Raw genomic sequence first — 27,538 nt, 5'->3', positions numbered from 1 at the left:
TCTTCACTTAGATAACATTAAAAGTTTTCTTCCCCATCCATATGAAATATCATAATAGTAAAGGTGATAGAAAACTAAGAAAAGGCAGAAAATTGAGGCTTTAATTTTTGAAATGGGTGTTTCAAAATTTAATTTGAGGTGGGGTTGGTTTAGGATTAGGAAATAAAAAATGACAAATTTTGTAAGGGAGGGAACAGAGGTGAGGGCCAGACGGCTGCTAATTTTATGATAAAAGTAAGACACGTGTCAGAGGAGAGTTTTCTATGTTAAAATCAAATGATTCAAAAACAGAGACCCTTTCGATTCCAAATCCAAAAGCCATAATCAAGACACCATGATTTTGAAAAGTTTACACGGGGCACATCTACCATCTAAGCCACTCACACCCAACACCCCCCGCCAGGGTCCCGCATAACGCCATCGGCCATTCGTCAACCAATCGGGCAGCTAGCATTCCCTCATCAACCATCAAAACCTCCAATCCCATTACAGCGGACAAAAACATAAGAGGGGTCTCCCATGTTGAACACGACTCAAGAGGAACCTGGTTCCCGAATTTTCTGGGAAATCCCACCGTTATGATCCTTGTTTTCTCCGTTTTTCCTTCTTTCGGTCACGATTTTGTTTTTGTTTTTCGGAAGCGGTTTTTTGGTTGCTCGGACATTGAGACTTGTATTTCTCGTGATCTGCGCTACAGCAGCCTTTGATTTGCGGGTTCCGTTCTAGGGTTGCTTTCTCTTCCACGTACGTTGATTTTTCTTTACTTGTACAATTTATGTTCGTCTGACTGGATTTTCCGATTTAGGCATTTTGGTTTTGTGTTCGATTGTCGATGGATCGAGTCGTTTGTTGTACTTTGTAATGTTTTGATTCTGAATTTTTCTGTGAATGTGTTGTTGAATGGGTCTTGGTATTGAGGTCACGGGGAATTTGGAATGAATTGGGAGGCTGCTTCGCTGGTTTTGGGTGTGGCGGAGCGAGAGTGGGCATGGTCATTGCGATTTTGTGAAGGGTTGTTTTGGTTTTTAGTTTATCTGTATTATGCGTTGATGTTATGTTCAAATGGTTTCTTGAAGGAGGGGAGTGGAGGAGGAGCAATTCTATTCTACATGATGTTTTGGGAAGGGCAGAGTGATTGTCCAACATGAAAACTTACCTTTACAAGTGCTCTGTGTATGTGTTTTTTATGTGCTTTCTGCTCTTTAAACTGTCTTTGAACTCTATCTTTATCAAAAGATCTTGCCTTTTTTTGGAAGAATGAACAAAAAAGTTACATAATGCTGCTTAAGAACTTGAATCTTGCTTTTATGGCAATTGAAACTACCAATTTAGTCTGAAACTAGCAAGTCTAGTGGTATTTGGAAATTTTGGCCTATTTGGGTATGTGATAGCATCAATTTGATTCTCGGAAGTAGCCATACTCGAAAAAGTATAACTTGTTTACTTGTAGTTTTTTTCTTTTATTTATTCTCTTTTTGAAGGAAACTTCTGATGACTTCAGGGTTAATTTCCACTCATAAGAGCGTCTATTTCATTTTTGGAGCACTGGAAACTACAAAATTGATTGCCACGTTGAGCGGTTGTTGCTTGCTAGGTTGCGGCATCTATTTTTGTGACTGTAGAGTTGGAAGACTCAGACTACAATGGGAACCCCTCTGCGGTACTTCCAATTATTTCTTTTATGAGCAGTGGCTGTTTTTGCCCCCATTAGGGCCTTTACATATTCATATTGATTTTTAAGCTTTTGGGATTAGTGTAATCTTGACCTTGGCCTCTTTTGGGATGAGCAGAGGTTTAAGAAAACCAAATGAGACAATGAGGCTTATTGTAACAGCATTTATAGGCGTTGTGGTTGGCTTCTTTTTAGGAGTGTCTTTTCCAACACTCTCATTGACTAAGGTACACATACTGTTCTTATGATTCTGTTAAGAATTTTTTGGTTTTTGGTTATTATATTTTATCATATGTAATGTGCCAGTGTTGCTTGATGAGGGATATTGAAAATAGTCTTGTTGTGTTTATCTTTGGCAGATGAGCCTCCCATCCAGCCTTTTTCCTTCCATTGATCTAAATTACCTTGAAGACAAGTACTCAGGTCTCTCAACCCAAGCACTGTTGAATGTTTGGTCTTCACTAAAGCGTAATAGAGGCACCGCTTCCCACTTTTACAAATTTAATGAAACAAAGGTATATTCACTTTGTCCAATCTCTACTTTGAGCATCATGATATGGGTTATTAGCTGCCCATATTTGAAATTGAATGCCATAAAGTAGCCTTTTTCCCTATTTTGACCACTATACATCTGCCCCAGAACTATGTTTGCAGCCACTACTTTCATGAGTTCCAATTTCAGCTAATTTTTCATGATTTTTGAAATTTTGTTCTGTCTGCCTCTCTCTCAATCCCTGATTCAAGTTCAGTGCTAGCATTAATTTCATCAGTTTAGATTTCAGACATTTTTCTTGAAGTTATGTTTCTATTTTTTTTTCTTCTCCCGTCCCCCTCCCACTCTCTCCATCTGCTTTCAAACCAGGGCAACTTCATCAGTTCAGATTTTAGCCAATTTCTTGGAGCTTCTATTTGTTCACACATAATGTCTTTAATCCCTTGGGAATCCAAGATCTTAGTGGACATAATGTAGGTGCACACATATTAAGGCTCAGCTGAGTTTGTTGGCTCTAGTGCATTGCAAACTAGGGTAGCCCAACAAATCCTTATCTCCTCTCCATGGAGCCTGGTTCACAAGTCTTTCTTTACATGTTCCTTTCTGTCTTAACTTGTGTTTATTTTGTTTTTTCCCTTGTCCTTATAACACTTTCAGTTGGAGCCATATCACTTTCCTACTGACATAGTTGTCCATCTTTATTACACATGAGAATACGACTTTAGATAACTCCCCTGTCTTGAAATCTACCAGTGTTTTCTATGACTTCTCACAGTCAATTCTTTTTTCTTTCTTTTTTTCCTTTTTTTTTTTTAAAAAAAATTAATCTTTCATTAATTTTCTACTCATTCATCTCAAAGATCCACATTTCAGCTATATATTCATGAGTGGCTGGTAGTGGCTTCCTGTTTTAAGTTGCAATTTAGGTACCATATGTTGATAGATGATCCAACATGCACTTTTCAAGGATGCATGATTTTTCAGTATATTTGACTGGATAGTACTTATTAATAAGTTTATAACCATAGGCGGAGCCAGGAAACTAAGTTTAAATCTAACCTTATCCATGGGCTGTCGGGCGTGGGGCATGAGGAGGGGGCAAGTGCTGCACCCCCTCTTTCAGGGCTTCATGTGGCTCTGCCAGTGATTGTAACATCATAACTTTGTTGAACTCTGATACCTATGCCACAAACCTTACGTGTATTTAACTCAGTTGACTGTATCTGTGTCCTTATTACATAGATTGAGTATGACCAGGGGAAAAATACACCAAGCTGTGTGCTGTGTGCCAAGTCAATATTTATTTATTTATTATTTCTTTTTTCTTTTTCTTTTTCTTTTTTTTTTTTTTAAACAAAGGGTAAGAAATGAAAACTGTATTATATACGAAGATAGATTACTGAGTCTAATCAGTGAAAATTTCCATTTCTAGTTAAGAATATTAAGGTAACAACTAATTATCTATGTCTGATGTAAATTCTTTGAAGAGAGTAGTGGAGTATATTTTTTCTGATTTTATGTGCTAGTGTGAGCTTCTGACATCCTGGTTCTAATTCAGATTTGGGTCCCAACAAATCCTCGAGGTGCTGAAAGACTACCCCCGGGTATCATTGTATCTGAGTCAGATTTCTATCTTCGTAGATTGTGGGGTTTGCCCAGTGAGGTGCGTCTTTTACCATAACCTTGATGCCATTTGTAGTTGAGTTATTAATTACTCCATTATAAATGTTTATGAAACTAATGCTTGCACAAGGTAACATATTCCTAAGCACACAACTCATTTTAGCAGGTAAGAGGTTGAAAACTGCCTAGAGTGTTTTATAGAGATTGAGCAAAGTGTTAACAAAGAAATTTTCATTTAAGGTATCAGATTAGTTTGGCATATTGTTGATATTGTATCTCAATGGAACATGGACAATGTGACATATGGAAATCTACAAGGTAAGGCTTAGCTAAGTGGGTCCAATTGGATATGGGTACTATTGTCCAAGAGGACTAAGGGATTGGCCAGCACTTGTGGATATTAGCATCTAGGTACTGTGTCTGCCCATCCGTGGAATGTTTGACCTCTCTTAAGTGCCCATGACTCTGCTTACAATGCAAGAGGTTGCTGAGGGAAGTTACCCCTAGGAGGTTCCTCCCAGATCCATCCTCAAGCAGCCCAAGGCACAGCATTTTCTTTCATAGGAAAAACCAATACTCAAGCATCCTAGGGAGGAATCTGGTGTTGTTTCCCCTTGGGCTAATTGCACCTTGGTTGCAGGACCAACCACTGATCATTTAGTTTTGGGCATGGTTTGAGATTTTAGCTCGGTCACTAGATTTGGTGTTCTTGCTGAGAAAGGCACCAATGCACATGTTTGCTGGATGTCAAGCTTGCTTCGGTCCAATTGAGACAAAAAGGGCACCAATCGCCATGTATAGATGTCAAATCCAGTGTGATAAAAGCTCTCTGTGGATGATTCTTCAGTATAACTGTCAACCACACCTGCTGTCCTAGGCTTACTATTGATCTTGGCCCTGCGATCAAGCTGACTGGAATCCTACCGACCTTTATGAGGTCCAAATGGCCACAGTTCAAAATGAGGAGAACTTCATGTCCACACTTGAGAATCTAATTCTATGAGCATCCTTTGAGATTCAAAACCTTGGATAGATGCGATTGGTGACATGGACAGTTAGATGTTTTTCAACTTGAAGAAAGAACAAAGTGGTTCAACCTCTGCTATCCTTGAACCTAAAACATATGAGTATTTCACACAAAAGAATAAATAAAGCTTTATAAAGCATAAAGATTACAAAAGGCATATAAGAGGATTAATATGATTAAGTAACTTCATTATATCTTAAATTGCTTTCCAATTCTTAATGCTATCCCATTTCTGAAACAGAAAAATATAAAAAAGAGGGTCCAAGATGTTCTGTAAGATACAAAATAAGTATGACAAACAAAATGGTACTTAGAATAGATTGCAACAAAAGGACTAACAATCCATTACTCTATCTAGACAGGTTAATTAGGAATATTGTAATGGATAATGCGAGATTTAAACACCAAACTTTAACTGTGTTTTTGCCTCTTGAATTTAGACTGTGCCTAAAATTTTCACCTTAACAGAGTGCTGATGAAGGTTTCTAGATTTCCTTGATGAGTTAATTTTGAGATATTTCTTCTTTCATTTGAATCTTTTTCTAATTAAGGGCACTTGCAGGACTTAAGCATTAAACCAAGGTATCTTGTAACCTTTACTGTTGGCATTGCTCAGAAAAACAATATTGATGCGGCAGTAAAAAAGGTCTGTCCTCTCTCTCTCTCTCTCTCTCTCTCTCTCTCTCTCGCCTCATTGTCGTCGTCGTCCTCCTCCTCCTCCTCCCTTCTCACTCCTTGCTATTAAAATGTGTTTTTGCAGTTCTCAGAAAGCTTTACCATTCTGCTATTTCATTATGATGGTCGGGTGAGCGAATGGGATGAGTTTGAATGGTCGAAACAGGCTATCCATGTGAGCGTTCAGAAGCAAACCAAATGGTGGGTAGCTTCTTTATCCTCTTAAGAATTCCAAGCTTTTGTCATTATAGGCCATAGTGGATTATCATTGAGGCATATTTAAGTCATGTTTTTCACGACTCCCTGAAATTTGCTTCAAGGTGGTATGCCAAGCGGTTTTTGCATCCTGACATTGTGGCACCCTATGACTACATATTTATGTGGGATGAAGACCTTGGGGTGGAGCATTTTGATGCAGAAGAGTGAGTGTCTGAAATTTAATATCCTGCTGTGAATGGAAATACTGTTGTGAACTAGAATTTTAAGGCTTCTATTCTTTTATATTCAGATACATAAAATTAGTACGGAAGCATGGTTTGGAAATATCACAACCTGGTTTAGACCCACAGAGTAAAGGGTTAACATGGCAGATGACAAAGAAGAGAGATAACAGTGAAGTTCACAAGTAAGAACAAACCAAACTTCCCCGCCCTTCACTTGGTCTGTGGTTTGTTGTTTTTATATTTTCCTTCTTTTCCTCAGGGAAACACAAGAGAGACCTGGCTGGTGCACTGATCCACATTTGCCACCATGTGCAGCGTATGTGCACAGATTTAAATTAAGTACAGAATATTTTGAAAATTTGTACTGTAAGGAACTGTTTTATGGATTCAAATAAATCTTTATTGATTATTACTTAAATATGCAGCTTTGTTGAGATCATGGCTACTGTGTTTTCTCGAAATGCATGGCGTTGTGTTTGGCATATGATTCAGGTTTGGGGCATTCTTTTTTCATACTGTAGCTATTGACACTTACCCACTTATTCCTATCAAGGGATACCTCTGAAATTGTTGCCATGCTACTTGCAGAATGACTTGATTCATGGATGGGGATTAGATTTTGCTCTAAGGAAATGTGTAGAGGTCAGTGACAAATTTTCTCTTTCTAACTCAATTGTTTAATTTCTCTTGTTTACATTATAAATCCCTATATTACTTGAAAACAGCCTGCTCATGAGAAAATAGGAGTTGTAGACGCCCAGTGGATTCTACATCAAAGTGTTCCCTCACTTGGGAACCAGGTAAAACACTAAGCTGTCAACCACTGTTCATTGATTCCTTATATATGGAATAGATGATACTTACTATTTCCTGCCTTCAACAGGGGAAAGCAGAGGGTGGGAAGGCACCATGGGAAGGGGTATGTATCTCTCTCTCTCCTCTGTCTGTGGGAAGAAAATCATCACTTCTCTAAACTTCACGTTGAAACATCTAATTTGAATCATCAGATTTTGCTATGATGTGTTGAAGTTTTGATTTCATTATATCAGGTGAGGGAAAGGTGTAGAAAAGAATGGACAATGTTTCAAGACCGAATGGCTGTTGCAGAGAAAGCCTACTTTGAGGCAATGAAAATCGATCCGCCCAATTCCACTGCTACTTAGGGGGACAACATTTACAAGCACAAAACTTTGTAGTATTATCCGTGTCATCGTCTCAGCATCTTACCACCATTGTGTAGCTTCAGAATTATACTTGTTCTGCAGTAATCAATAATTTTTCCTTTTTTTTTTCTTTTGTGGGGGGTGGGGCTTGTATTGGGTTAGGTCAACTTGTAGCTCTAGAAGCAAAGAAGAGAAGCCACTTGTCATTAGTTACAATGACATAATGAATGTTATTACACGTTTAATTTATATTGCTAATGTTAGTTTATTGGGATCAGATGAGGGTATCCCAAAATGTAGCATATGGTATGATTATTATTTGCAAATGAAAAGAGTTTTGAGATTTTGAAATTCCCTACTATGGTTTCGGCATTAGTATGAGCAACAAGGAAATTTATCGGCCATCAAAGTCAGAGAAGCCAAAGAATTTCTTATTACTCATGCTTACTTGAAGAAACTTGCAACTGATGCAAGTATTAATGGATTATACAGAATAATTAAACAATGAGTACAGTGTAGAAAGTCAGGTACAATGCCTTTCATTCTAATAAATTCTAATCTGTCAAAAAGGAAAAGAGGAAAAATAAATAAAATTGTGGTTGTGAATTCTATAGCTTCAAAATGGTGCTTGCTCTCCTGATAATTGTTATAATCTTTTGGTGGGAGAAGCATTGGCAATTAAAAATAACCTTTGGTGATAGCTTCTTCCAGCTCTTTAAATTCCCAGGCATCATCTGCTGAATATGGCCCTGAAATGAAAAGGAAAACCAGTAGTAGTTTATTCCACAGTGCCCTATCTACATCCACCAAAAGTAATTGGCATAGAGGATTAACTTTATGTGGTTAAGTGGCTTTTCAATGCCTCTCTGAGTTTTGCAAATCCCATAATTAAAAGCTTGACAAAATATGAGGGCTTGCAAAGAAATATAGGGAACTTTGTAGCTCTGTTGGGAACAATTCTTGAAAATTGTTTTATGATATTTTATTAAAGAAAAATCTATTTGGAACCTAAAATATTCTTACCATGTTTTCTATATTTTTAAATATGTTATAAAAATAATTTTTATAAGTAATATTTTGTTTTTAATCATTCTCTATATTTGTATAATTATTTTTTTAAAACAACCTTGAGAAACAAGTGAACTGAAAACAACTAAAAAATGTTCTCTAAAAACACTTTGTTTTCTATTTTTAAGAACAAAAAACTATGGTAAAAAATCGCTATCAAATAGGGCCTTAGAGTATAGCATGAGTTTCCATTTGCATAAAGATTGAGTGTAAATAAGGAAAACAAAGGGTGAAACCTCAAACCTCAAGAATAAGGGACCTTACCAATTGAGTCTCTTCGCAGAGCAGCTAAATGAGCACAACTGCATGAGAGAGAGCAATTTATGAGTAGACAGAAAAGGGGAGAAAGCAGAAGCTATACAAACAAGATTCATTCTGAAGAACTTTGACGTATCTTTGTCCGCAGTGATGGGGAAAGGGGCAACTAGTGCATATAAAAGTGCTAAAAAAAGTTGTAAAGTTCCAATCTGGAGATTTTTGACATAATATTCTTTATGTTTGCAAGCATTTTTGTCAGCAATGATGGGGAAAGGGCAACTACTGCATGTATTACAAACTTAACAGTTTTGTGCATTAACCATAACAGTGGGGAAGGATATGGTTAAGATGTGTTCTAAAAATTTGATAAATTCTGTTGTTCACAGCCAGATTTTAAACAGGCATGGTCATTGCAATCAAGCCTTCCTAAAATTCACCAAGCAAATAACCAATCAGAAGACTAAAAAGGTACATAGGGAGCCTCGAAAAGGAAAGTCGAATGCTCCAATGTAAGGGATATTCATCAGTAGGGTAGAGCCTAGAACCAAAGTGGCCCAGGTAGCCATATCATACCACTGTTAGAAGGGAAAATAGGAACTCCAGGAGATAAGTTCCAGAAAGATGAAACTCACAAATAGACCCATTTAAAGGGCCAATTATAGTCTAGAAGGAATATGATTCTATGCTAAAACTCTGGGTTTTTCTCATAAATAAAGATGTCCAACCCTCAACAGAAAGGCACAATTCTCTTATTTCCATTTAGGTCTTCTTTGGGAATAAAGGATTTAATGACATGTTCATGCAGCTTTCTGCTTAAGAAGCTTCACTGGAAGGTAGAGGCTAAAGCAATAGTAAATAGCTTTAGAATTAAAGGAAGTTGCCAGTCATAAGATGGAATGAAGTGCTAGCACAAGGGTAAAGGCAAAGGAAGCAAATTAAGAGTACTATTAAGCAGTGAAAAAAGAAGTAATAATGAGGAATTTGTTTATAAAGACTACCTGCCAAGGGCCTTCCCAAAATCTGCACACAATGACCGAATATAAGTCCCTTTTGAGCATGTCACCCGGAAAACCAAATTTTGTCTGCAGATACACAAGAAAAAATTAAAATTGGCTAAAGTATGCTAAATGATGATAAATAAGTAAAAAAAGATATCTCCTGAATATTAAAAAAAAACATCCCTCCTAAGGTTTATGAATGGCTCTTCCTACCATAAACCAGAAGTGAACAGATTTACATGACAAAGTACTAGGTAGGAATAGCAGATGATCAGTACATTGGAATAAGCGTGATTTTGTAATAATTAAAGAAATGAATTACATTGACGACACCATGCAAATATTGGAGTAAAAGTAGAACCTGTCATCTAAGCTTCGCTCAATATCAAACTTGAAAATTGAAATCCGCCTTGGTGAAAGTTCTACACTTTCTCCTCTTCTGGCTTTCTCATACATCTTTTCACCTCCAACCTATCATAAAGGTAAAAAAAAAAACCAAAAGAAATTGATCTAATTAAATTGATAGTTGAACAGAAAACATCTTCTCAGGGAAATGGTTCATGTTACTGAGCAATAAACATGCAAGGAACCGCCTACAGGGACTTGTTTCTGCCACTTTTCTACATAATGTCAATGTAAAGTAGTCTATCAAAAAAAATAATGTCAATACAAAGTAGAAGAATTTCTTACTTTGATGGCAGAAAACATTGGAGGAACTTGCCATATCTCCCCACAAAATGATGCAGCAGTTTTCTTTATGTTCTCATCTTTGATATGCTCCCATGGTTCATGCTGAATAACCTACAAGAGCAAAAATACAGACAACACACAAATATGAATATGAAAAACAAAAAAGATTTAAGTAAAGATTATTGGAGAAAAGGCCATCATACTCCACAATGATAGTAAAGTTACAACTAGAAAAGTTAAAAAGAAATCACACATGCTTGTAATCCAAGATGATCAAATAGGATATTCATTGCTGTTTATTGTAACTCCCTTCTATTTCTCAGAGAATGTTCACATGTACCTACTTTCTCGTGATTGGAATATGCACCATGTGAACACTGGAACCAGTATCATAATTCAAGAAGTCAAGGTGGTGCACTCCTTACATCCATCACAGATATTAAAACCTACATTTTTTCCTTTGTTACATATCATGTAACAACTCACTTCCAACCATTTAAATATTGTCTAATTTAGGCTCAATGAACCCCCACAACTTTAAAATGCATCTACACAATTAAGAAAAGCTCATTACATGTATAGAACCAAAGAACTTCCCCTAACCAATATGGGATATCACCATCACTCCTCTATGCCAACACAAGGTCCTCATTACATCTCATGAGATTGTGAGGCCAAACAAACAGAGTCTCACACTAAGCTAGAGGATCAACTCTGATACCATTTGTAACAACTCGCTCCCTCCCAATGAGTCTAAAGCGGACAATATCTATACGATTGAGAGGGGATTGTTACAAACCATTTGCATATATGTATAATTCTAGACCTAGGTGAGAGATAATCGCTCATTTTCAGTATATTTTCAGGTTTTCCATCACCTGTTTTAGAGGTTAACACAGTCTGGAAGCATCTAAATGGACTGTTTGGTTTATCTGTGACTGAATGCATAAGCTCCATTATATTTCTTTATTCTGGAGAACACTATTATTCTTTCCTTAAGCAAATAAACACATTTATTTTAGCAGTTCTACCCTTTAATACATTACACCTTATATGCCCAGTATGATACATGGAAATTCATGGAGAGACTTTTTTATTCCATTAAAGTCAACCTAAAAATGGTTAATAGTTTATTTCATATAATCTCTACTTTGCATTTTATTTTGTATACTTTGATATTAACAAAAGAGCAATAGGATTGGATTGTGGAGCATGAGAATTTATATATACCAACATTCTGTACAGGCCCTACTTCTAAAGTTCAGATCGGAAACCAACAATACATATTAGTGCATATTAACTTGAAAATAAGGAGCACTGTTGTGGTTTGAGATAGGTAAACAAACCGGAGAATCAGCATCCCAAGTTGAAGTAGCCTCCCCTAAACGAAAAATACCACTATAACCCTTAACCATGCCTTGATAACTGCAATAAAAATATTCCAAACCTTTAAAGGAACTCCATTTGTGAAATTCCACCAAGAAAAAAATTTCATTTCAAATCTCTAGGAGAATGAAATGTGGTATAAAATGAAGAGCTTGTCCAGGAAATCCTCCCAAGGTTTGGGTTGAAATTTTACCTTTCTACCAACTTAGTGGCTTTACCAACACAAACAATCAACAAACCAGTAGCCATGGGATCAAGAGTTCCAGCATGCCCTACCTGGAAGAAGAAGAATCAGACAAAAAAACAGAGGAATGGGAGAGGACGACAGGATAGCAGACTAATCATTATTATTATTTTTAAATCAGTGACTACAGGTTACATGCAGATTCAATAGTAAACAAATACCTTTTTCACTTGGACAAGGCGGCGGAGCTTTCCACAAACCGTAAATGAAGTCCATCCTGTCTTGCAGTACGATACAGTTATCTTTTGAAGTAAAAAAATAACTGAAAAAGAAAAAGCCTTTATAATCCCATCACTTTTCTTTTAATGCAGCAATTAAACAATATCATTATCTAATAATTTGGGAATTTATATGGATAGACCAGTTCGTTCTCAAATGATGCCATACAATTGCTGCACAAATCGGACAAAAGCAGAAAGTATAATTTTTTTTTTTTGATAGGAAGCAGAAAGTATAATTTTGTAACAAGTATTTTCCCTTTGCTGCACATCAGTTGGTTTTTCTTTTGCAGCTAATATTCAAACTAACTAAACATTGGAAGATAAGAAGTATCCTAGAATGGGAGAACACCTGAATTTGAAATGGAAGAACGGCAGAGGTCAGTTACGAGTAGTATACCCAATTATTCATAAATAAATCATACATGTATGAAAAACCCTTATTATAATTATCCATCATAAAGATTGTGATGCTAATAAATGATCAATTATCTTTTATATGAATGTGGATGTAGTTTGATCCTAGGGTACATTCCAAATCAACACTTTCACAAGTTCTAAGTGAATCTTAAACAAATGGCAAAGCTTTAAAAATTAAAAACCTCAAACAAAAAGAATTGAGTTTTATATATTCCAATTTCCAAACAAGTATAGAGTATAACTAGTTCAACAAAAGTACAGACTTGACAACAACTCACCTTTGGGTTTGTTTATCAGAACAACAGTCCCACTGGGCCCGTCCCATCTCGGAGGCAGCTCACTACTCCTAGTCACAAAGTAGGGCTCCCCACGATCACCTTCAACATCCTTATTGGGGACTTTCTTCAAACACTTAAAGAACTCCTCCACCTTCTTCTCTGAAAGCTCTTTCTCCTTTGCTGAAACCGATACTTTCTCATCCTTTTCCCCCTCAAAGAAAACCAGACCCTTATCGTCCCCTCCATCGCCAATCTCCTCTCTCTTCTCCCCACCCTTCCCCACTCTCTTCTTCGCCTTCGCATTATTGGCACTCTCATTCGTTTCTCCAGGCTCGAGAAACGCCTTATCCAAACAATGATCAGGAAAATACTTCTTCTCCAATTGATACACCATCTTATAATGCTTTTCCTTCTCCCATGGATATGCGAAAGCGTCGTAAAAATACAACTCCTCTTCTCTCTTGTGCAATGTGCGAAGCTCCACCACTTCTTGCTTCAGCTCCACATACTTCTCCTGCGCCGCACCACCATCCTCGTCCGAATCCGACCCGTACATCCTCTTCCTCCTCTTATTGTAATACTTCCTCTTTGCTTTATCCATCTGCAAATCATCCGAACCCGACAATTTCCGATCAACCCAATTCTCAAAACCTTCTGAGTCGGGCGATTCTGCATCGGGCGAGTCATTGGGTTTAGAGTTGGGGAGTGGGGTGAGCCGGCGGCGGGGTCGAGGGGGTGGGGGCTGTGCTGGGCGGGAGATGATCATGTCATATTGGAGAGGGTGAGGGGTGGAAGTAGTGGAGAAAAGATGTGGGAATGAGGAGGATCTTGTGAGGAGTCTGAGAGATGGGGGCTTGAAGAAGAGGGAGAGAGTGGGTTTAGGGCGGAAGAAGAGGAGGGAGACGTGGGTGAAAGGGAGCGATTTCGCCATTGGTGTTGAAGCTTTTGTGGAATGTTTTGGCTCTGTTTTCCTTTGTGGCCACCATGGGCATCACCCACTCCAGGATTTTACCATCTTCCTCCTCTCCGAGAATTAGCAAACAGGTTTTAATCTTATAATCAAAATTATTATATAACAGCAAATTCTCAGCAACAGTTATAATTCTGAATTTCTTTTTTTTCCCAAATATCTTATAAATGCTATTAATAATTTTGAGCCAAAAATTTTGAAATTCTTATGAAAACTATTTTTGAAAACAGTTTTCTATTTTCCAAAAAAAAAAAATGAAAAATCAACAATCATCAAATTATTATAATTTTTTTAAATATTAAATAGAGTGTTTTCAAAAAAAAAAAAATTTTGTTGTTTTTACTTGCTTTTTAATAATTATACAAATATATATTATGATTAAAAATAAAAATTTAAACATAAATATTATTTTTAAAATATATTTTAAATAAGTTAAAAACATTTTACATTCTCAAATAAACTAAAACATTATATAACAGTTTTCAAAAATTGTTATAAAAAAAATATTTCTTTAAATTGTTTTAAAAATCATTATTGAGGTCTTGTTTGATAACTGTTTTTTAAAATAGTTTTGAAAAATAGTTTTTAAGAACAGTTTTTAAAAATTATTCTATGATGTTTTATAAAATAAAAGTCTGTTTAAAAACTTAAAATGTTTTTAACTTATTTTTAACATTTTTAAATGTATTTTAAAAATAAAATTTATTTCTGCAATTTTATTTTTAATCGTTATATATGTATGTATAATTATTTTTTTTAAAATGACTTTCAAAAAATAAATGAAAACAAGTAAAAGATGTTTTTTAAAGACATTATGTTTTCTAGTTACCAAACATGTTTTTCAGTTTTTTTTTTGTTTGTTTTAGAAAACATAAAACTATTATTAAAAATAGTTCTCAATAGGGTCTCAGAGTTTGCTTGACAACTATTTTTAAGAACAATTGTTTGGTTTTTAGAAAAAAAAACTGGAAAACATGTCTGACAATAAAAAATTGTTTTCAATTTTTTATTATTAAAAACAAAAAATAGAGTGTTTTCAAATAACACATTTTAATTATTTTAAGTTGTTTCTTTAGAGTTGTTTTAAATAAATTAATTATATAAACATATGTAATAATTAAAAATAAAGTTGAGGATATAAAAATTATTTTTAAAATATATTTAAAAATAGGTTAAAAATATTTTAGATTTTCAAACAAGCTTTTGTTATACAAAACATTAGAGAATAATTTTTAATAACATTTTTTAAAAACTATTTAAAAAAATTATTTTTAAAAACACTTACCAAACAAAGATTAAGGGTTTGTTTTGTAACTGTTTTAAAATACAATTATGAAAATAGAGTTTTTTAGAACAATTTTTTAAAAATTGTTCTTTATTCTTCAATTTAAAAACCTAAATTTTTTTTAATATTTTAAAATATGTTTTAAAAATAAATTTTTATCTAGTTTTTTATTTTTAGTATTTCTATACATTTGTATAATTATTTTTTAAAACAATTATAAAAAATATAAAATAAAAATAATAAAAAATAATTAAAAGATATTATCTGAAAATATCTTATTTTTTGTTCTTAACAACAAAAACTAGAAAAATATAAAGTAGTTATCAAACATATTTCTATAATTTTTTTTTGTGTTTTGAAGAAGAGAAAACTGTTATAAAAAACAGTTTCGAACACCGGAGTGACCTTTACTATTTTTCTTAAAAATAACTAATAAAAGGATGACTGCTTTTGAAAAAAAAAAATCAATTATTAACTAAAGACTTTTAAACCAACGGTTGTTTATTATTTAAATCATAAAGAGACAGATATTTGATATTTCAATTTTAGGATAATTTACAATTTCACATGTATTTTTAGCATAAAAAGAAAAAAGGAGGGAGATAAAAAAACGACATTGAAATAAGAGAGAAGGGGGGGATCCTCGAGATTTGAATTTCGGCTTGATAATTTCCAAATTGGTGGCAAGATTTGGTTTTTCCCGCTCTGGGCATGGCCACTTCAGACTGGGAAGACGATTGGGAGCTATGCAACGACGATGGCTTCGTTTACAAGCGCAAGAAGCGCTGTCTCGACGCCCTCCCCGTCGCCCCTGCGCCGCCTCTTCCCGATCCCCAGGCGGAGGAGGACCATCGTAGGGAGCGGAAGAAGAGGGCCCTCATTAAGATTAAGGAGAAGTACCAGAGGGAGATCGATCACTGGGAGCATTTGTCGAACACCTTGCGCACAATGGAGGAGACGGCCCATCAACAGCAACGGCGGCAGCAGCATGAGCAAGCGTCGTCGTCTCTTCCATTAGCTGATTCGCCATCGTCGGAGTTTGTTTGCCGGACGTTGGTCGACGAGCTCCTCTTGCAGGTAGTGCTTGATGGCGTTGGGATTTGTTTTTGATTTTGGGTTTCTGTGTGTTGTTGAGAAATGGGCAGAAAGAAATGAAATTAGATTGTTCGATCTTAGGTTTATGCGTTCATTAGGGCTCTCAACTGAATCTAATACAACTGTTTGACCTAACTAGATTAATTTTCTTGTTCTAATTTTCCTCTCTATTTTATTTCCCTCTCATTTTCCCCTCAAAATTTCCGGAACCAACATTCCCTTAATACTTTGGAAGAAAACAGCAGGTATCTGAAATGCTATTTATTTTTCTTTTCTGGGGTTTTCTCCACAATCAAACGGAGGGTAATGGTTTTCCTCCGAATCTAACTTCCTTTTTTATGTTCTAGCCCTTACCGTCATCAATCGTATTTTTACTGAAATTGTTTTAACATAATTGACCGAATTTAGATGGATTAGCCTCTGCTTGTTTGCTGAGAAACTGAGAAGGAAAAGTTTCATATGAATTGCTGTTAATAAGCTAAACAGTTCTGTCAGACTGATTGAATGGAGGGTTTTGTTTTCCTGTGTCTTTTGACTTCTTTAATTCACTCAATTTTTCTATATTTCTGAGCAACCAAACAGAGAACATGTTTTCGCAGAATCGTCTGATTGCAAGCCCTTTGGAAAAGGGACCTTCAGATGAAGTCATCTTTTCAAGTGCTCCCCTGACTCTTAATTACTGAATTGCAGGCAGAGGCTCAGGAAGCAATAATTCATGATGTTTCCAATCTGTGTGATGTGGCGGAAGCCATGTACAATGTGCAAGACGAACAGTTGAAGCAATCTTTCATCGATCTCCCGATATGGGGATCACCACGAAAGCTAATGGCATCATTGTGTGACGAGTAGTTTCTTCTGGGTGGTTGGCAGCTTAGCATTTGAAGAAAGATTTGTAATGGTAACAATGTCTCGCTTGTAACTGTAGCGTTGCTGATGCATCAAGAACAGCTACTGTAATCTATTGTTATGTAGAATTCTTCCTTTCAAGATAGTGAAAATTACCCTGTCCTGTTCTTTCCCCTGGTTTTTGAGATTTCGCCTTCATTATTCGAATTGTTGTATAAATGTTCACTAATGATGATGTGGGCAAGGATTTTAGTTTGGATTCTTGAGGAGTTCTGCAAGCCACAATGTGTTTCAAATGGCTTATGAGATATTTGTACATTCTCTTTAGTCAAAACTGGTTTCTTTGCCATTGAAAATAAGCTGCTTGCTTCTTATGGTTATTCATTCGATCTTAATGGGAAAGCTAATTCTCATGGAAGACCATTGTATTAGACCATCTCATGTCTGATTCATCCAAACCAAGCCTGTAAACAGAATGATAATATGCTGCACCCTTCATTATTAAAGATAATTGAAAAAAGAACATCCACCCACCCACCCAAAATCAAAGGTTCTGTACAACGCAAAGATTTTATTTTCCATGTCCACCTCTCAACTTGAGCAGGGTTTTGGATTTTTTGAGAAGTGAAGCAAGAGAAATGTTCTAAATTATGGACCACAACTCACTAGTTCGATAACACAGTTTTACGATCTATATCACTTAAGCAAGTAGGCTTGACTTCTACAGGTTGAATGATAAAACCCGCTTTCTGACAAGCATCCTCCAGAAGCTTTACTTGTGAAGGTCCATCAGGGCAGAATGCTACAACAGCTCCTCCGCTACCTGTAAATTTGGATGCAGCACCAACTCTCCGAGCCACCTCTACCATCTCCACGTTCAGTGCACCAAGGACATCTTCTCCAAACATACGCCTGTATGAAAACAATATAAATGTGAGATCACAACCTAAAACAGAACTCCATCTGTTACTGCATATCTAAAATTGGAAATGATGAAATATGCCTCAATATTTTATGTTATGTCTCTTGCATCATTCTTCACAGCATACATTAATGTAACATAGTAAGGCACATCACCCTTACAAATTACAGGAGGAGCATCTTAGCTAATGTCAAAGATTTGCTCGTATATCTCTAAAATCAAGCAATTGAGAGAGGGTAAAAAACATTTTAAATGTCTATGGAATCGTATCGAATATCATGGTATCTAGAATACTAGAGATGGATATGTAGATAGCACCTTCCATTTGAGCTCTTATAGGAAGGTTAAAACATTCTAGAAAACTTTGTAATTGTATAGACTGGTCAAGTATTTTAAAGACGAGAAATAGACCAGCGAACACTGGAACCATGCTCGACTCTTGCATCTCTCAATCCAAGGGCTCTCTTCCTTTACTTTTATATTTAGTTTCCAGGGCAGACTCATGCAGAATGCCATTTTAAACAAAGTGGGGTTAACAAAAGTAATTTGGATCTATAACCAGAGAGAGAGGTTTTAACTACAGAAATGATCCGAATGTATAACCCAGACGGAAAAGCTTCACCTTCGAAGGTCAAAATTATGATTCATGAGGTATGCAAATTTGGAATAGTCTTTTTCAAGCAATGCTGTTCGTCCTTCTGAAGCTAGATTTGCAACTTCTACCATAGATTTTATTATAAACTCATCACCATTGAGCCACCTTTGCTGAACTGTGCTGTGTACCTGAAATTTAAAAATGCACAAATTTTATTATAAAGTTACTTTTCTTTCCAGATAAGTTGACAAGCACTCTAGAAATATTCTGAGAAATACCTTATAATACGGAATGCAATTTGTAATGATTCAAAAAGAGTCGGCAGTGCATTAAAATATATGAAAAACATGGGATGTTAGTGATCTTTATCTTTAATGAAACAAAAGTGTGATAAAACATTATTTGTTTTGTTATCTAATGCAAAAGGCAAATGAGAACTTGAAATTGGGAACAATGCATAAAACTATCTGTTTGGGACAAAAATCATCAATAGTAGTATGATTACGTTCTCTTGACACACTCAAGGTCCAAGGGAAGATGAATCAAGGATAGGAATCTTCACCATACAATCCCATCAATGATTTTGACTTGGTTTTGACAAAAATACATTTATAGCAGAGTTTAAAAAATAACCATAGCCTAACTCAATTGGAAAGGAGCTAAAGTAGGGATGTGGGAGGTTCCACGTTCTCTTCCAATGGGAAAACAATTCTTACCTATTAAAAAAAATTGTCAAAATTGGCCAAAAGATTCAAGAATGGAAACTAATTTGAAACATAGAAACTCCTAATGTTGAAAAACCATTGCTAAATGAAACTTGTCAATTTGAAACAATTTCTCATGTTGGAACAAACAGTCACAGGATTGGATGGTAAATTCACTAGCTTAAGGGCTCATTTGGTACAATTGTAACTTATAAAAAAGTAAGCAAAAAGAAGGTGTTTACAATTTAATAAGTACAAAACATTAAATTTTGAAACCTCTTTCTGATCTCTTCTGCAAAACCATCTCAACTCTAACGTCATTAAAAAGAGCTCATAAGTCTCAAATATCGTCATTGTTAATCCAAAAATCACCCATGACAAACAGACCCTAGCATAGTTTCAAAACGATGATTGCTAGTACCCTAGCACTACTAACAATCTGATGCAGGCAGGATACGAGAAATGCAGATGTTCAAACAGCAATACAGGCAATCTTAGACATGTGCCTTAAAAATATTGTGCATCCTTGATTTAACACCAGAACATATCAAATGAGAATGTTGACTACTGTGGTAGAGCCCCATAAAAGAAATGACAAAGAACAAGAGAATTAAAATACCTTTCCAGAATCACTTGGATTTTCAGCATATATGAGATAGAGTGGCGGGAGAAGACTAATATCCATGGGAATATAGATGCCATGCCCCAAGTTATCCATGTATTCCTTGCTAAAATCCTTTGAAAGAAAATTTGGATATGTAACTGTTGCATCTATAACCATTTGATGAGCACATTTGTCAAAGTTCCAGGTTACATACCATATAAACAAGGCCACCATACACCTGTGCAACCCGATCTTGGAGACCAGCAACAATTCCATGTTCCTTCTCTGCATTAAGGACAAGGTTAGGCCTGACCTCCACTTTGACCAAATGTCTGACTTTGTAAAAGTCAAGAAGGCAACTAAGTGCAGCAGCAACAATGGCACTGGAACCAGAAAGCCCTGCCTGAAACATCATATTATCATGTAAGCCATATGCGGCAATACCAAGGAGACAACAAAATGATTATGTCCTACTGAACAATTCTAACCATCAAAACAAACATAAAGATATGGGAAAAACCCATAGCAATAACATATGCAACTAACACAAGTATCACCAGGAAGAGGCATATAACAAGCAGCTTTTTGTTCTATAGTTTGTCTAAAAGTCTACCTGACGAGGGATATTAGTATCATATGATAAAGTGAAGTTTCCATCGTGGAGATCAATGTTGTTCTCTTTGCAATAATTGTAAAAGACTTTACAGATTGACATGAGCAAGCGTACACCACCATAATAACCTTCTTTATGCAAACGATTCACCTGCAAAGTAAAAGAACAAGGATACTTTAGTCCTCACAAAATCATGAATCAATGCATACAGATGTAAAGGAATATAAAATGTCACCAAGCTTCTATCCTGACAATTCTAGACACACCATCAAGAGCAGTAGCAATAAATCAAGCTCCTCAAAAGCCTCTAATTCAACCTCCAAACACCTTTTAGTCTGTTCAAGGTGCATAATAAGCAAAGGAGCAGCACAGCTCCTTTCTTAGTAGATAAGTTGAGTATAAGTCCTGAATTTGGGACTAATACAAATGAGCACAATCCAGACATACTTGGTCCTCTCTGTTAAGCTTCTATCATTGAGTAAAGATTTAGGTTGGATCATGGAAACCCATATCCATTGTTTCCAAGATAGAAAACTAGTCACTAGTCATGTACTCTCCCACAGCTTAGAAAATTGAAGTTTTGACTGGGAATCACCCACCTCAGTAGTTAGTATTTATTCAAAAAAAAAAAAGGGATACCTTCTATACACTACTTAAGTAAGACTGTGTTTGTTTTTTTGGCTTTTTGCTGAAAACAATTTGTTTTCAGAATTTAGGATGTTTGGTTTTTTACTTTTTCATGATTTATTATAAACTTTTTATTAAATAAAAAAAAATCAAAATATTTAGCTTTTTCTAAATAGAAAAAAATAACATATTAATTTTTCTTTACTTTTTAATACTTAATAGAAATAAAATATTACACAAACAAACAACCTAATATTTAATACTATTAAGCATTAAGCATTAAGGTTCTATTTAATACTATTAAGCATTAAGTATTAAGGTTCTCATAATTACTAATTTATTGCACACGCTCTAGCAAAACCGCGAGATAATATTATGCAAATATTAGCAAGATCTATTCATCAATTCCATATGGGCATGCTAGGAACCCAAAAATGAAGACACCACTTGGAAAAGGAAACACAACTTTTTGAAGTAAAGTTCAACTCAAAAGCATCAACTTTACGTCTAAATGTAGCTATATAGAAGCATACACAGAAGGGGAAAAAATATAGATCCATGGCAATACACACAAAAGCAATCACATTTCACTGCATCCATTTTCAGAAAAAACTAAAATGATAACAAAATCAATCCCATTTCCGTGCATTCATTCCCACAAAAACTAAATTGTATATACAAAAGCAATCACATTCCGGTGCATTCATTCCAAAAGAAATAAATTGCACACAGAAACAATCACATTGCAGCACATTCATTCCCGAAAACACTACCCAACAGTAATTCAAGCTATCAAAATCTTCCTAGTCAACACAAAAACGGAGGCACAAATAAAAAGAATAAAGAGAAGAGGAAAAGCAAGAAAGCCAGACCAGGTGATCGAGAGATCTGAACTGAACGAGATCGTGAGTAGGATGAGGCAGGAAGACGAGATCCTCAGAGGGCTGTAAGCGCACGGAGGCCCAGAAATTGCCGAGACTGAAGGAAATTGTCCGCCCATAGTAGACGTCGCTGGGATTGCCCAGAAGTCCCACTCTCGCGTAGGCCTTGTGCTCGATGGACGCCGACGAGGCATTGGCGTCGAAACCCATCTCCTCCGACACCTCAATTTGGGTGTCCTCGTTGGCCTCGCCTACCATTATATAGGAGAAGATCTGAGATTTGTTGGGAGCAGGGACAATGGGCCCTGCATTGAATGAGACAACGGAATTGAAATTGTAGCGAACGTGGAGCTGAAGAAGAGGTTTTGGGATAATGGTTATCTCTTTGTCCTTTATTATTATTATTATTTTAATTAATTATTTAATAATAAATAATAAATTTACCCTTTTTTTATATATATACTATAACGAATTAATTAATTAAAAATGGTGAAATATCTCAAAATTGTAAATCTAATTTTTCTAAAGATAGACATAAATGCCCTTCAATATTTTAATTATTTATATTAAATAAATATTTTATTAAAAGGAATAAATATAAATAAATTAATAACATATCAATTTTGATAATTGGTTATTCATATCATTTTAATTTTATTTTTTTAATCTTTTTTATTTTTTATTTTTTTCTTTATATCCATTTCCATTTAAGTGATAAAATAATAATAAATTCAAATGAAGATGGGATGAAAGCAACATGCAAATGAAATGTGGAATGAAAATGAAAATGAGAATGAGAATGGCAAAAAATGGAATTGAGGTGGGTGGAAAAGATGGGGTGTGTTGGGAACAAGAAAATAGGAAAGCCCATTTAACTATTAGAATTAAGCTTGAGAATTGGCCCCTTGTCGGGAACATGGGCCCAATTTATAAAACAATACAAATTGGGTCAGGCCCAACTCTCAAATTATTCTCCAAATCGACTATTTTCGGCCCAGTTTTTCACTAATTCATACTTCAATTAGGCTACATTTTTGACAACAGCCCAAGTCATGGTAATAGTTGCACAAAATTCATAGTCATATCAAGTCCATATACATATATATATATATATATATATATATATATATATATATATATACTTAAAAGCAATTTGGTTATTATGACTCTACACGCACTTTTATGATAAGAATTTTGGGTCAAAATGACCAAGTTGACCACAAAAATATATTTTTTAGGCTTGTTTTAAAACTTATATTCAATATGATCTCTTTCCGGTCATATGAATGCTACATATTTTCTCATAAAAAATGAAATTTTAATTGACAATTGAGGTTTTAGTTCAAAAATAAAGTTATAATTTGTCAATTGAGGTTTCAATTAAAAAATGAAATCACGATTAACAATTGAGACTTCATTGTTTAACTAAAACCTTAGTTATCGAGGTTTCAACTTAAAGTTCAAAAAAATAAATAAATAAATAAATAATGATATGGTTCCTACATTGCCATAAAAAGATCATTTTGAACATAAGTTTTAATAAGACTACTTTCACCCAAAACTCAATCCAATAGAAGTCTTAATGTTAGTGGCGGGGTCATAAAAAAATCTTTTATTTTGTACCTTATTATTAAATTAAAATATCTCTAGAATAAAATCTCAAATTTAAGGCCACATACATACTTCAACAATCACCATTAATTACTAATTAGTGGAACCTTAAACCAAATTACTATTTGATTATGGGATTTGTGAGAAAGGCCAAAAGTTGAGGACGTGGAAGTCCCTAGTTATTTCTCAAGTTATATATATAAAATATTCTTTCACTTTCATATTCAAATTGCCTTAACCTTCTTCCGATCTTTCCATTTCTTACGACTTTTCAAAATACAGATATTTTTCTTCTAGAAGATCTTTCAAACCTATGATTATCAATGGGAAAAACCTTGAAAGTCACTTTTGTGGATGTTGGGGGTTGATGTTGGTGGATTTGCTTTCACATTTGTTGTTTGTGGTGAATTTTCAAAGCAAGCCCTAATCTAATCCTCTCTGGGTTTCATTATTCTCAATTGAGTGAGACCTAAACTTCACAAATTTAGCCGCCAGACCTTACTTTTAGAAGGTTGAATATGGGATCTTTTTCCAAGGTGTGCGAATGGATATACTTGTGTCTTTATTATTTTTAAATGTGGAAATATTAATATTTTCTTAACTATGCTTTTAAATTTTATAAATATTAAACATGTTTGATCCTTTTAATTTTATTTTTTTTAAAATAAAAAAATAAAAACATGTAAACAAGTAAAAAAAAGGTTTGGATAGTTTTTTCGATATTCAAAATTGAGATATTGAAATATGATATAATTAGGCGATGTTTATTTTTTTGACTGAATAGAAAAAATCAAAATAACTAAATTGAACCTATTGATAAGAAATTCACTTTATTTATCTTAATTGATATTAATAGATTACTTTTAACTTAATACAATAAGTCAAATATTTTGATTTTTTTTATTCAATTAATAAATAAACACCCCCTTAGAATCTGTCATATGTATTTATGATATATAATAAAATTAGGAAAAGGTTGAACATTTATATTTATAGGTGTTATATATTATGCTTTTTAAAATGTAGGAAAAGAATTCCAAGACACATTTGATTTAACATTTAATATTTCATAATTTTAATAATAGTAGGTTGATATTATCCTCAAATTTATTGCAGTCAATTTATAAATTTAAAAAATATAAAATGTGATATTATTATTATGTTAATTTTACAGTTCTTTGAAGATTTTATATTATTTATAAAATATTTTATTAATACCCATAGTTATTTGTACTTAATTTATGCAATGCATATAAGTTTTGTTATTCATTCCACTTAAAAGTATGTTTGTAATGATATTGAATAAAAATTTCAAATTTCAAATAAAAAATAAAGTTGAATTGAAATATTTAATAATTTTATCAATAATAGGTTCATATTATCTTCCATTTTATTGTAATTAATTAAAAAATATGAAATATGAAGCAAAAAAAATGCGAAAAACTTTTAAATTATTATAACTATATAAATCTATGATTACATTTATTATTCTTCTTGAAAGATCTTATATTATTTATGAAATATTTTAATACATTTCCATGTGCTCATTCTATACTTTCACTAATCGGTCTCTTTGGTTTGTGAAAGAGTGTAAAGATTTGACTCGATTCAAATAATCATCAAACTTCTATATTCAACTTCTTCGTAGTAACTTTATTTTTCAACTCGAGTTCTAGAATAAACCTTCACATATTACTTCTACGCTTATACTCTAGATCGATCTTTGTCCATTATAGGAAAATATCATTATAACTAATTAGTAATACAATGACGTTAGAAATTGTCGCATGTAGTAATCATATATAACGAAGTTCGACAAACCTTAAACATTCAGGTAAAGGACAAAAATATATCATTTTTCATCTGCTCTAAGCTTTAATAAATATCTACAGAGTTGCCCCAATGTCCAAGTCGACTTGCTTTTTTCACAAGAAGACCATTATTTCTTTTCATAAATTATGATAAAATATGAATTCTATAAAGTAAATCAAGGATCAGACTAAAAAGATAAGACATCGTTGCTCTGAACTCAATATGCTAGATGCAACTTGATTTCTTTGATTATGATATCGTTCAAGTCAGATTGAACATATTACTTGATTAGAGAATAATTACAATAACCTTAGATAAACTTATTGAGCAAGATTGCTAGATTTATTTAAAAGCCAGATATACAAGTTATTCAATACAAAAATGTCATATATATATATATTGCTTTTTTCTATACTAAAGTGGAATTTATGTTTTAATGAATGCAACACATATAAATTTTAGAAGAGTTAATTATTTATTCAATTTAAAGCACATTTATAATAATATTAAATCAAAATTTCAAAGGAAAATGAAGTTAGATTGAAATATTTAATAATTTTAATAATAATGTGCTCATATGATTATCAATTTGATTGCATTTAATTAAAAAAATGAAAAATGAATAAAAAATGCAAAAATTATAAATATATGATTACATTAATTATACCTATTTGAAGGTTTTATGATATTTATAAAATATTTTGATATATTTCCATGTGCCTAATATTTTGTTATGTTCCCACTATTGGTTTAATTAATCAATAGGCCACCCAATTGATTTTTCAAATATTTTCTTCTTTTTTTTAACAAGAGAAAAAATGATTTATTTTTTTAATAATTTTAAATGTCATCATTTAATAAATATTTTGTATCGTATAGTTATATTTATAGATCTCATATATTAAATTTTTAAATATTATAAAATAATTTCAAGTTAAGATACATTAGCTTTAATATTTTATATTTTTAATAATGGTAGGTCCATATTGTCTTCACTTTTATTGTATTTAATATATAAAAATAAAAAATAAAAAATTGTGTTTATTTTAATTTTATATTTACTTCAACATTTCAAGGTAGTTTAATTGGTCAAGACAAATACTAGAAAGTATGGTCTAAGTAAGTGGTGACACATAGTTTTGAGTTTGAATTCTGTCATTGATGATACCTTAAATGAATCCGATGCTGATTGTTGCAAAACGATCGACACTATGAGATTTGGGTCACCATGAAAAGTCCTAAGGTTTGACAATGAAAGGTTACTCGATTATAAAAAAAAATGTTTTTATAAGATTTGCGTTATTATTTGTAATTGATTAAGGAATTATGAAAATGATGTAGAATAAAAATGAAAATGAAAATAATTAGAATTTAGGTTGACTTTTAATTTGATGACTCCGTGCAACCCACGTACCCTTAGAAGTAGAAATGATTTGAAATAATTAATTAAAATTTTTTACTATTTTCTTTCGAATCAATAATGTTAAGTGAAAAAGGAAAAAATAAAAAGTGAAAAACCTTTTGGCCGTGAAAGATGGGACATTGGAGAAAGGACAAGAAGAGAGAGTGGGGGAGGGGGGGAAACCATCCGAATCATGCAAAGGTTGCCAAATGAAATGCAATTATTTGGAAATGAATCAAGAGAATATGCCCTCCCTCCCTCTCTCTCTCTCTCTCTCTCTCTCTCTCTCTCTCTCTCTTTCTCCCTCAGCCTTGGTCCCCATTCCACACCGCCTTGGCTTTCTTAGGAAGTTGCCTCGAAGCCTCTTACTTCTTTCTTGCCCATCATAAAGTTGCCTGTAATTCCCACTACCCACGTCTCCCCCAATTTCTATATCAATTTTTGCAGCTCCCAATTTGTTTACCCATCTCCCTCTTGTTTTGTTTGATTCTCTTTGTTCTTTCCTTCCTTTTCATCATTTTGGTGACTAACGAAAATGGTGGATGGGCAGCTCATCTCCCATCATTCTTCATTATTTTCTAATTTATTTGCTCATTCCTCACCTTAAAAAAAAAACCCATGTCTTATTTTCAACAAAATCATGGATGAATTTAAATGATCCTCGTTGGAGTCACTTGGGTCCTACATTTGGTCTGAGTGCATATACAGTAGCTGCACATGACTAACGATACCTCTATGCAACCTTATTTTAAATTTAGATTATCTATTGTGGGCCCTTCAATTAGTTTCAAAGCCAAGTAGTGAGATCAAGCGGCCAGGATTCAACAACAACCCATCACACCATTGGTTAAGATTAACAAAACCCAATACAATACAAGGAAGTAAACAAATGTCTGATACACACAATTGGGCAAA

At 34.0% G+C, this 27,538-nt stretch overlaps 4 protein-coding genes across 5 annotated transcripts; 2 read left to right on the top strand and 2 right to left on the bottom strand.

Annotated features, from left to right (window-relative positions):
* The first annotated feature begins 375 nt into the window (after nucleotides 1-375).
* Nucleotides 376-7,398, top strand: LOC117930190. Of its 2 annotated transcripts, XM_034850694.1 has the most exons (16): nucleotides 376-744; nucleotides 1,077-1,173; nucleotides 1,502-1,660; nucleotides 1,791-1,899; nucleotides 2,032-2,187; nucleotides 3,724-3,828; nucleotides 5,378-5,461; nucleotides 5,576-5,691; nucleotides 5,811-5,912; nucleotides 5,999-6,115; nucleotides 6,193-6,249; nucleotides 6,359-6,425; nucleotides 6,522-6,575; nucleotides 6,659-6,733; nucleotides 6,817-6,852; nucleotides 6,983-7,398. In XM_034850694.1, exons 3-16 carry the CDS (start codon nucleotides 1,644-1,646, stop codon nucleotides 7,094-7,096), a joined length of 1,209 nt encoding a protein of 402 aa, XP_034706585.1. In that variant the 5' UTR covers nucleotides 376-744; nucleotides 1,077-1,173; nucleotides 1,502-1,643; the 3' UTR covers nucleotides 7,097-7,398. The 2 variants fall into 2 exon arrangements, with proteins under 2 accessions (XP_034706585.1, XP_034706584.1); XM_034850693.1 differs by lacking the exon at nucleotides 1,077-1,173.
* Nucleotides 7,399-7,511: 113 nt separating this feature from the next.
* Nucleotides 7,512-13,682, bottom strand: LOC117930189. Its single transcript, XM_034850692.1, has 9 exons — nucleotides 12,657-13,682; nucleotides 11,902-11,957; nucleotides 11,690-11,772; nucleotides 11,457-11,535; nucleotides 10,111-10,221; nucleotides 9,782-9,891; nucleotides 9,421-9,504; nucleotides 8,429-8,466; nucleotides 7,512-7,845 (listed from the first exon to the last, which is right to left on the bottom strand). The coding sequence occupies exons 1-9, from the start codon at nucleotides 13,585-13,587 to the stop codon at nucleotides 7,775-7,777; spliced, it is 1,563 nt and encodes a 520-aa protein (XP_034706583.1). The 5' UTR covers nucleotides 13,588-13,682; the 3' UTR covers nucleotides 7,512-7,774.
* Nucleotides 13,683-15,522: 1,840 nt separating this feature from the next.
* On the top strand, nucleotides 15,523-17,232 carry LOC117930929. Its single transcript, XM_034851736.1, has 2 exons — nucleotides 15,523-15,988; nucleotides 16,697-17,232. Exons 1-2 carry the CDS (start codon nucleotides 15,623-15,625, stop codon nucleotides 16,853-16,855), a joined length of 525 nt encoding a protein of 174 aa, XP_034707627.1. The 5' UTR covers nucleotides 15,523-15,622; the 3' UTR covers nucleotides 16,856-17,232.
* Nucleotides 17,233-17,319: 87 nt separating this feature from the next.
* LOC117930928 (glucuronokinase 1) lies at nucleotides 17,320-22,146 on the bottom strand. The gene is made up of 6 exons (XM_034851735.1): nucleotides 21,790-22,146; nucleotides 20,291-20,440; nucleotides 19,892-20,080; nucleotides 19,693-19,809; nucleotides 18,397-18,557; nucleotides 17,320-17,764 (listed from the first exon to the last, which is right to left on the bottom strand). The coding sequence occupies exons 1-6, from the start codon at nucleotides 22,054-22,056 to the stop codon at nucleotides 17,518-17,520; spliced, it is 1,131 nt and encodes a 376-aa protein (XP_034707626.1). The 5' UTR covers nucleotides 22,057-22,146; the 3' UTR covers nucleotides 17,320-17,517.
* Nucleotides 22,147-27,538: the final 5,392 nt, after the last annotated feature.

The sequence above is a fragment of the Vitis riparia genome, chromosome 14, assembly GCF_004353265.1.
Source record: "Vitis riparia cultivar Riparia Gloire de Montpellier isolate 1030 chromosome 14, EGFV_Vit.rip_1.0, whole genome shotgun sequence".
In the NCBI taxonomy this organism is placed as follows: domain Eukaryota; kingdom Viridiplantae; phylum Streptophyta; class Magnoliopsida; order Vitales; family Vitaceae; genus Vitis; species Vitis riparia.
The sequence above is the reverse complement of the archived record's forward strand: the minus strand, read 5'-3'. Positions and strand labels throughout refer to the sequence as shown.

Coding starts and splice junctions, on each gene's coding strand:
- LOC117930929 (XM_034851736.1), top strand. CDS start 15,623: ATGGCCACTTCAGACTGGGAAGACGATTGGGAGCTATGCAACGACGAT. Junction 15,989..16,696: donor TCGACGAGCTCCTCTTGCAG/GTAGTGCTTGAT, acceptor ACTGAATTGCAG/GCAGAGGCTCAGGAAGCAAT.
- LOC117930190 (XM_034850693.1), top strand. Junction 3,829..5,377: donor TGTGGGGTTTGCCCAGTGAG/GTGCGTCTTTTA, acceptor GGGCACTTGCAG/GACTTAAGCATTAAACCAAG. Junction 6,576..6,658: donor CTCTAAGGAAATGTGTAGAG/GTCAGTGACAAA, acceptor ACTTGAAAACAG/CCTGCTCATGAGAAAATAGG.
- LOC117930928 (XM_034851735.1), bottom strand. CDS start 22,056: ATGGTAGGCGAGGCCAACGAGGACACCCAAATTGAGGTGTCGGAGGAG. Junction 20,081..20,290: donor ATACTAATATCCCTCGTCAG/GTAGACTTTTAG, acceptor ATGATGTTTCAG/GCAGGGCTTTCTGGTTCCAG. Junction 17,765..18,396: donor CATAATTTTGACCTTCGAAG/GTGAAGCTTTTC, acceptor GTTTTCATACAG/GCGTATGTTTGGAGAAGATG.
- LOC117930189 (XM_034850692.1), bottom strand. CDS start 13,587: ATGGCGAAATCGCTCCCTTTCACCCACGTCTCCCTCCTCTTCTTCCGC. Junction 11,958..12,656: donor TCTGATAAACAAACCCAAAG/GTGAGTTGTTGT, acceptor ACTGCAAGACAG/GATGGACTTCATTTACGGTT. Junction 9,892..10,110: donor CAATGTTTTCTGCCATCAAA/GTAAGAAATTCT, acceptor CCTTTATGATAG/GTTGGAGGTGAAAAGATGTA.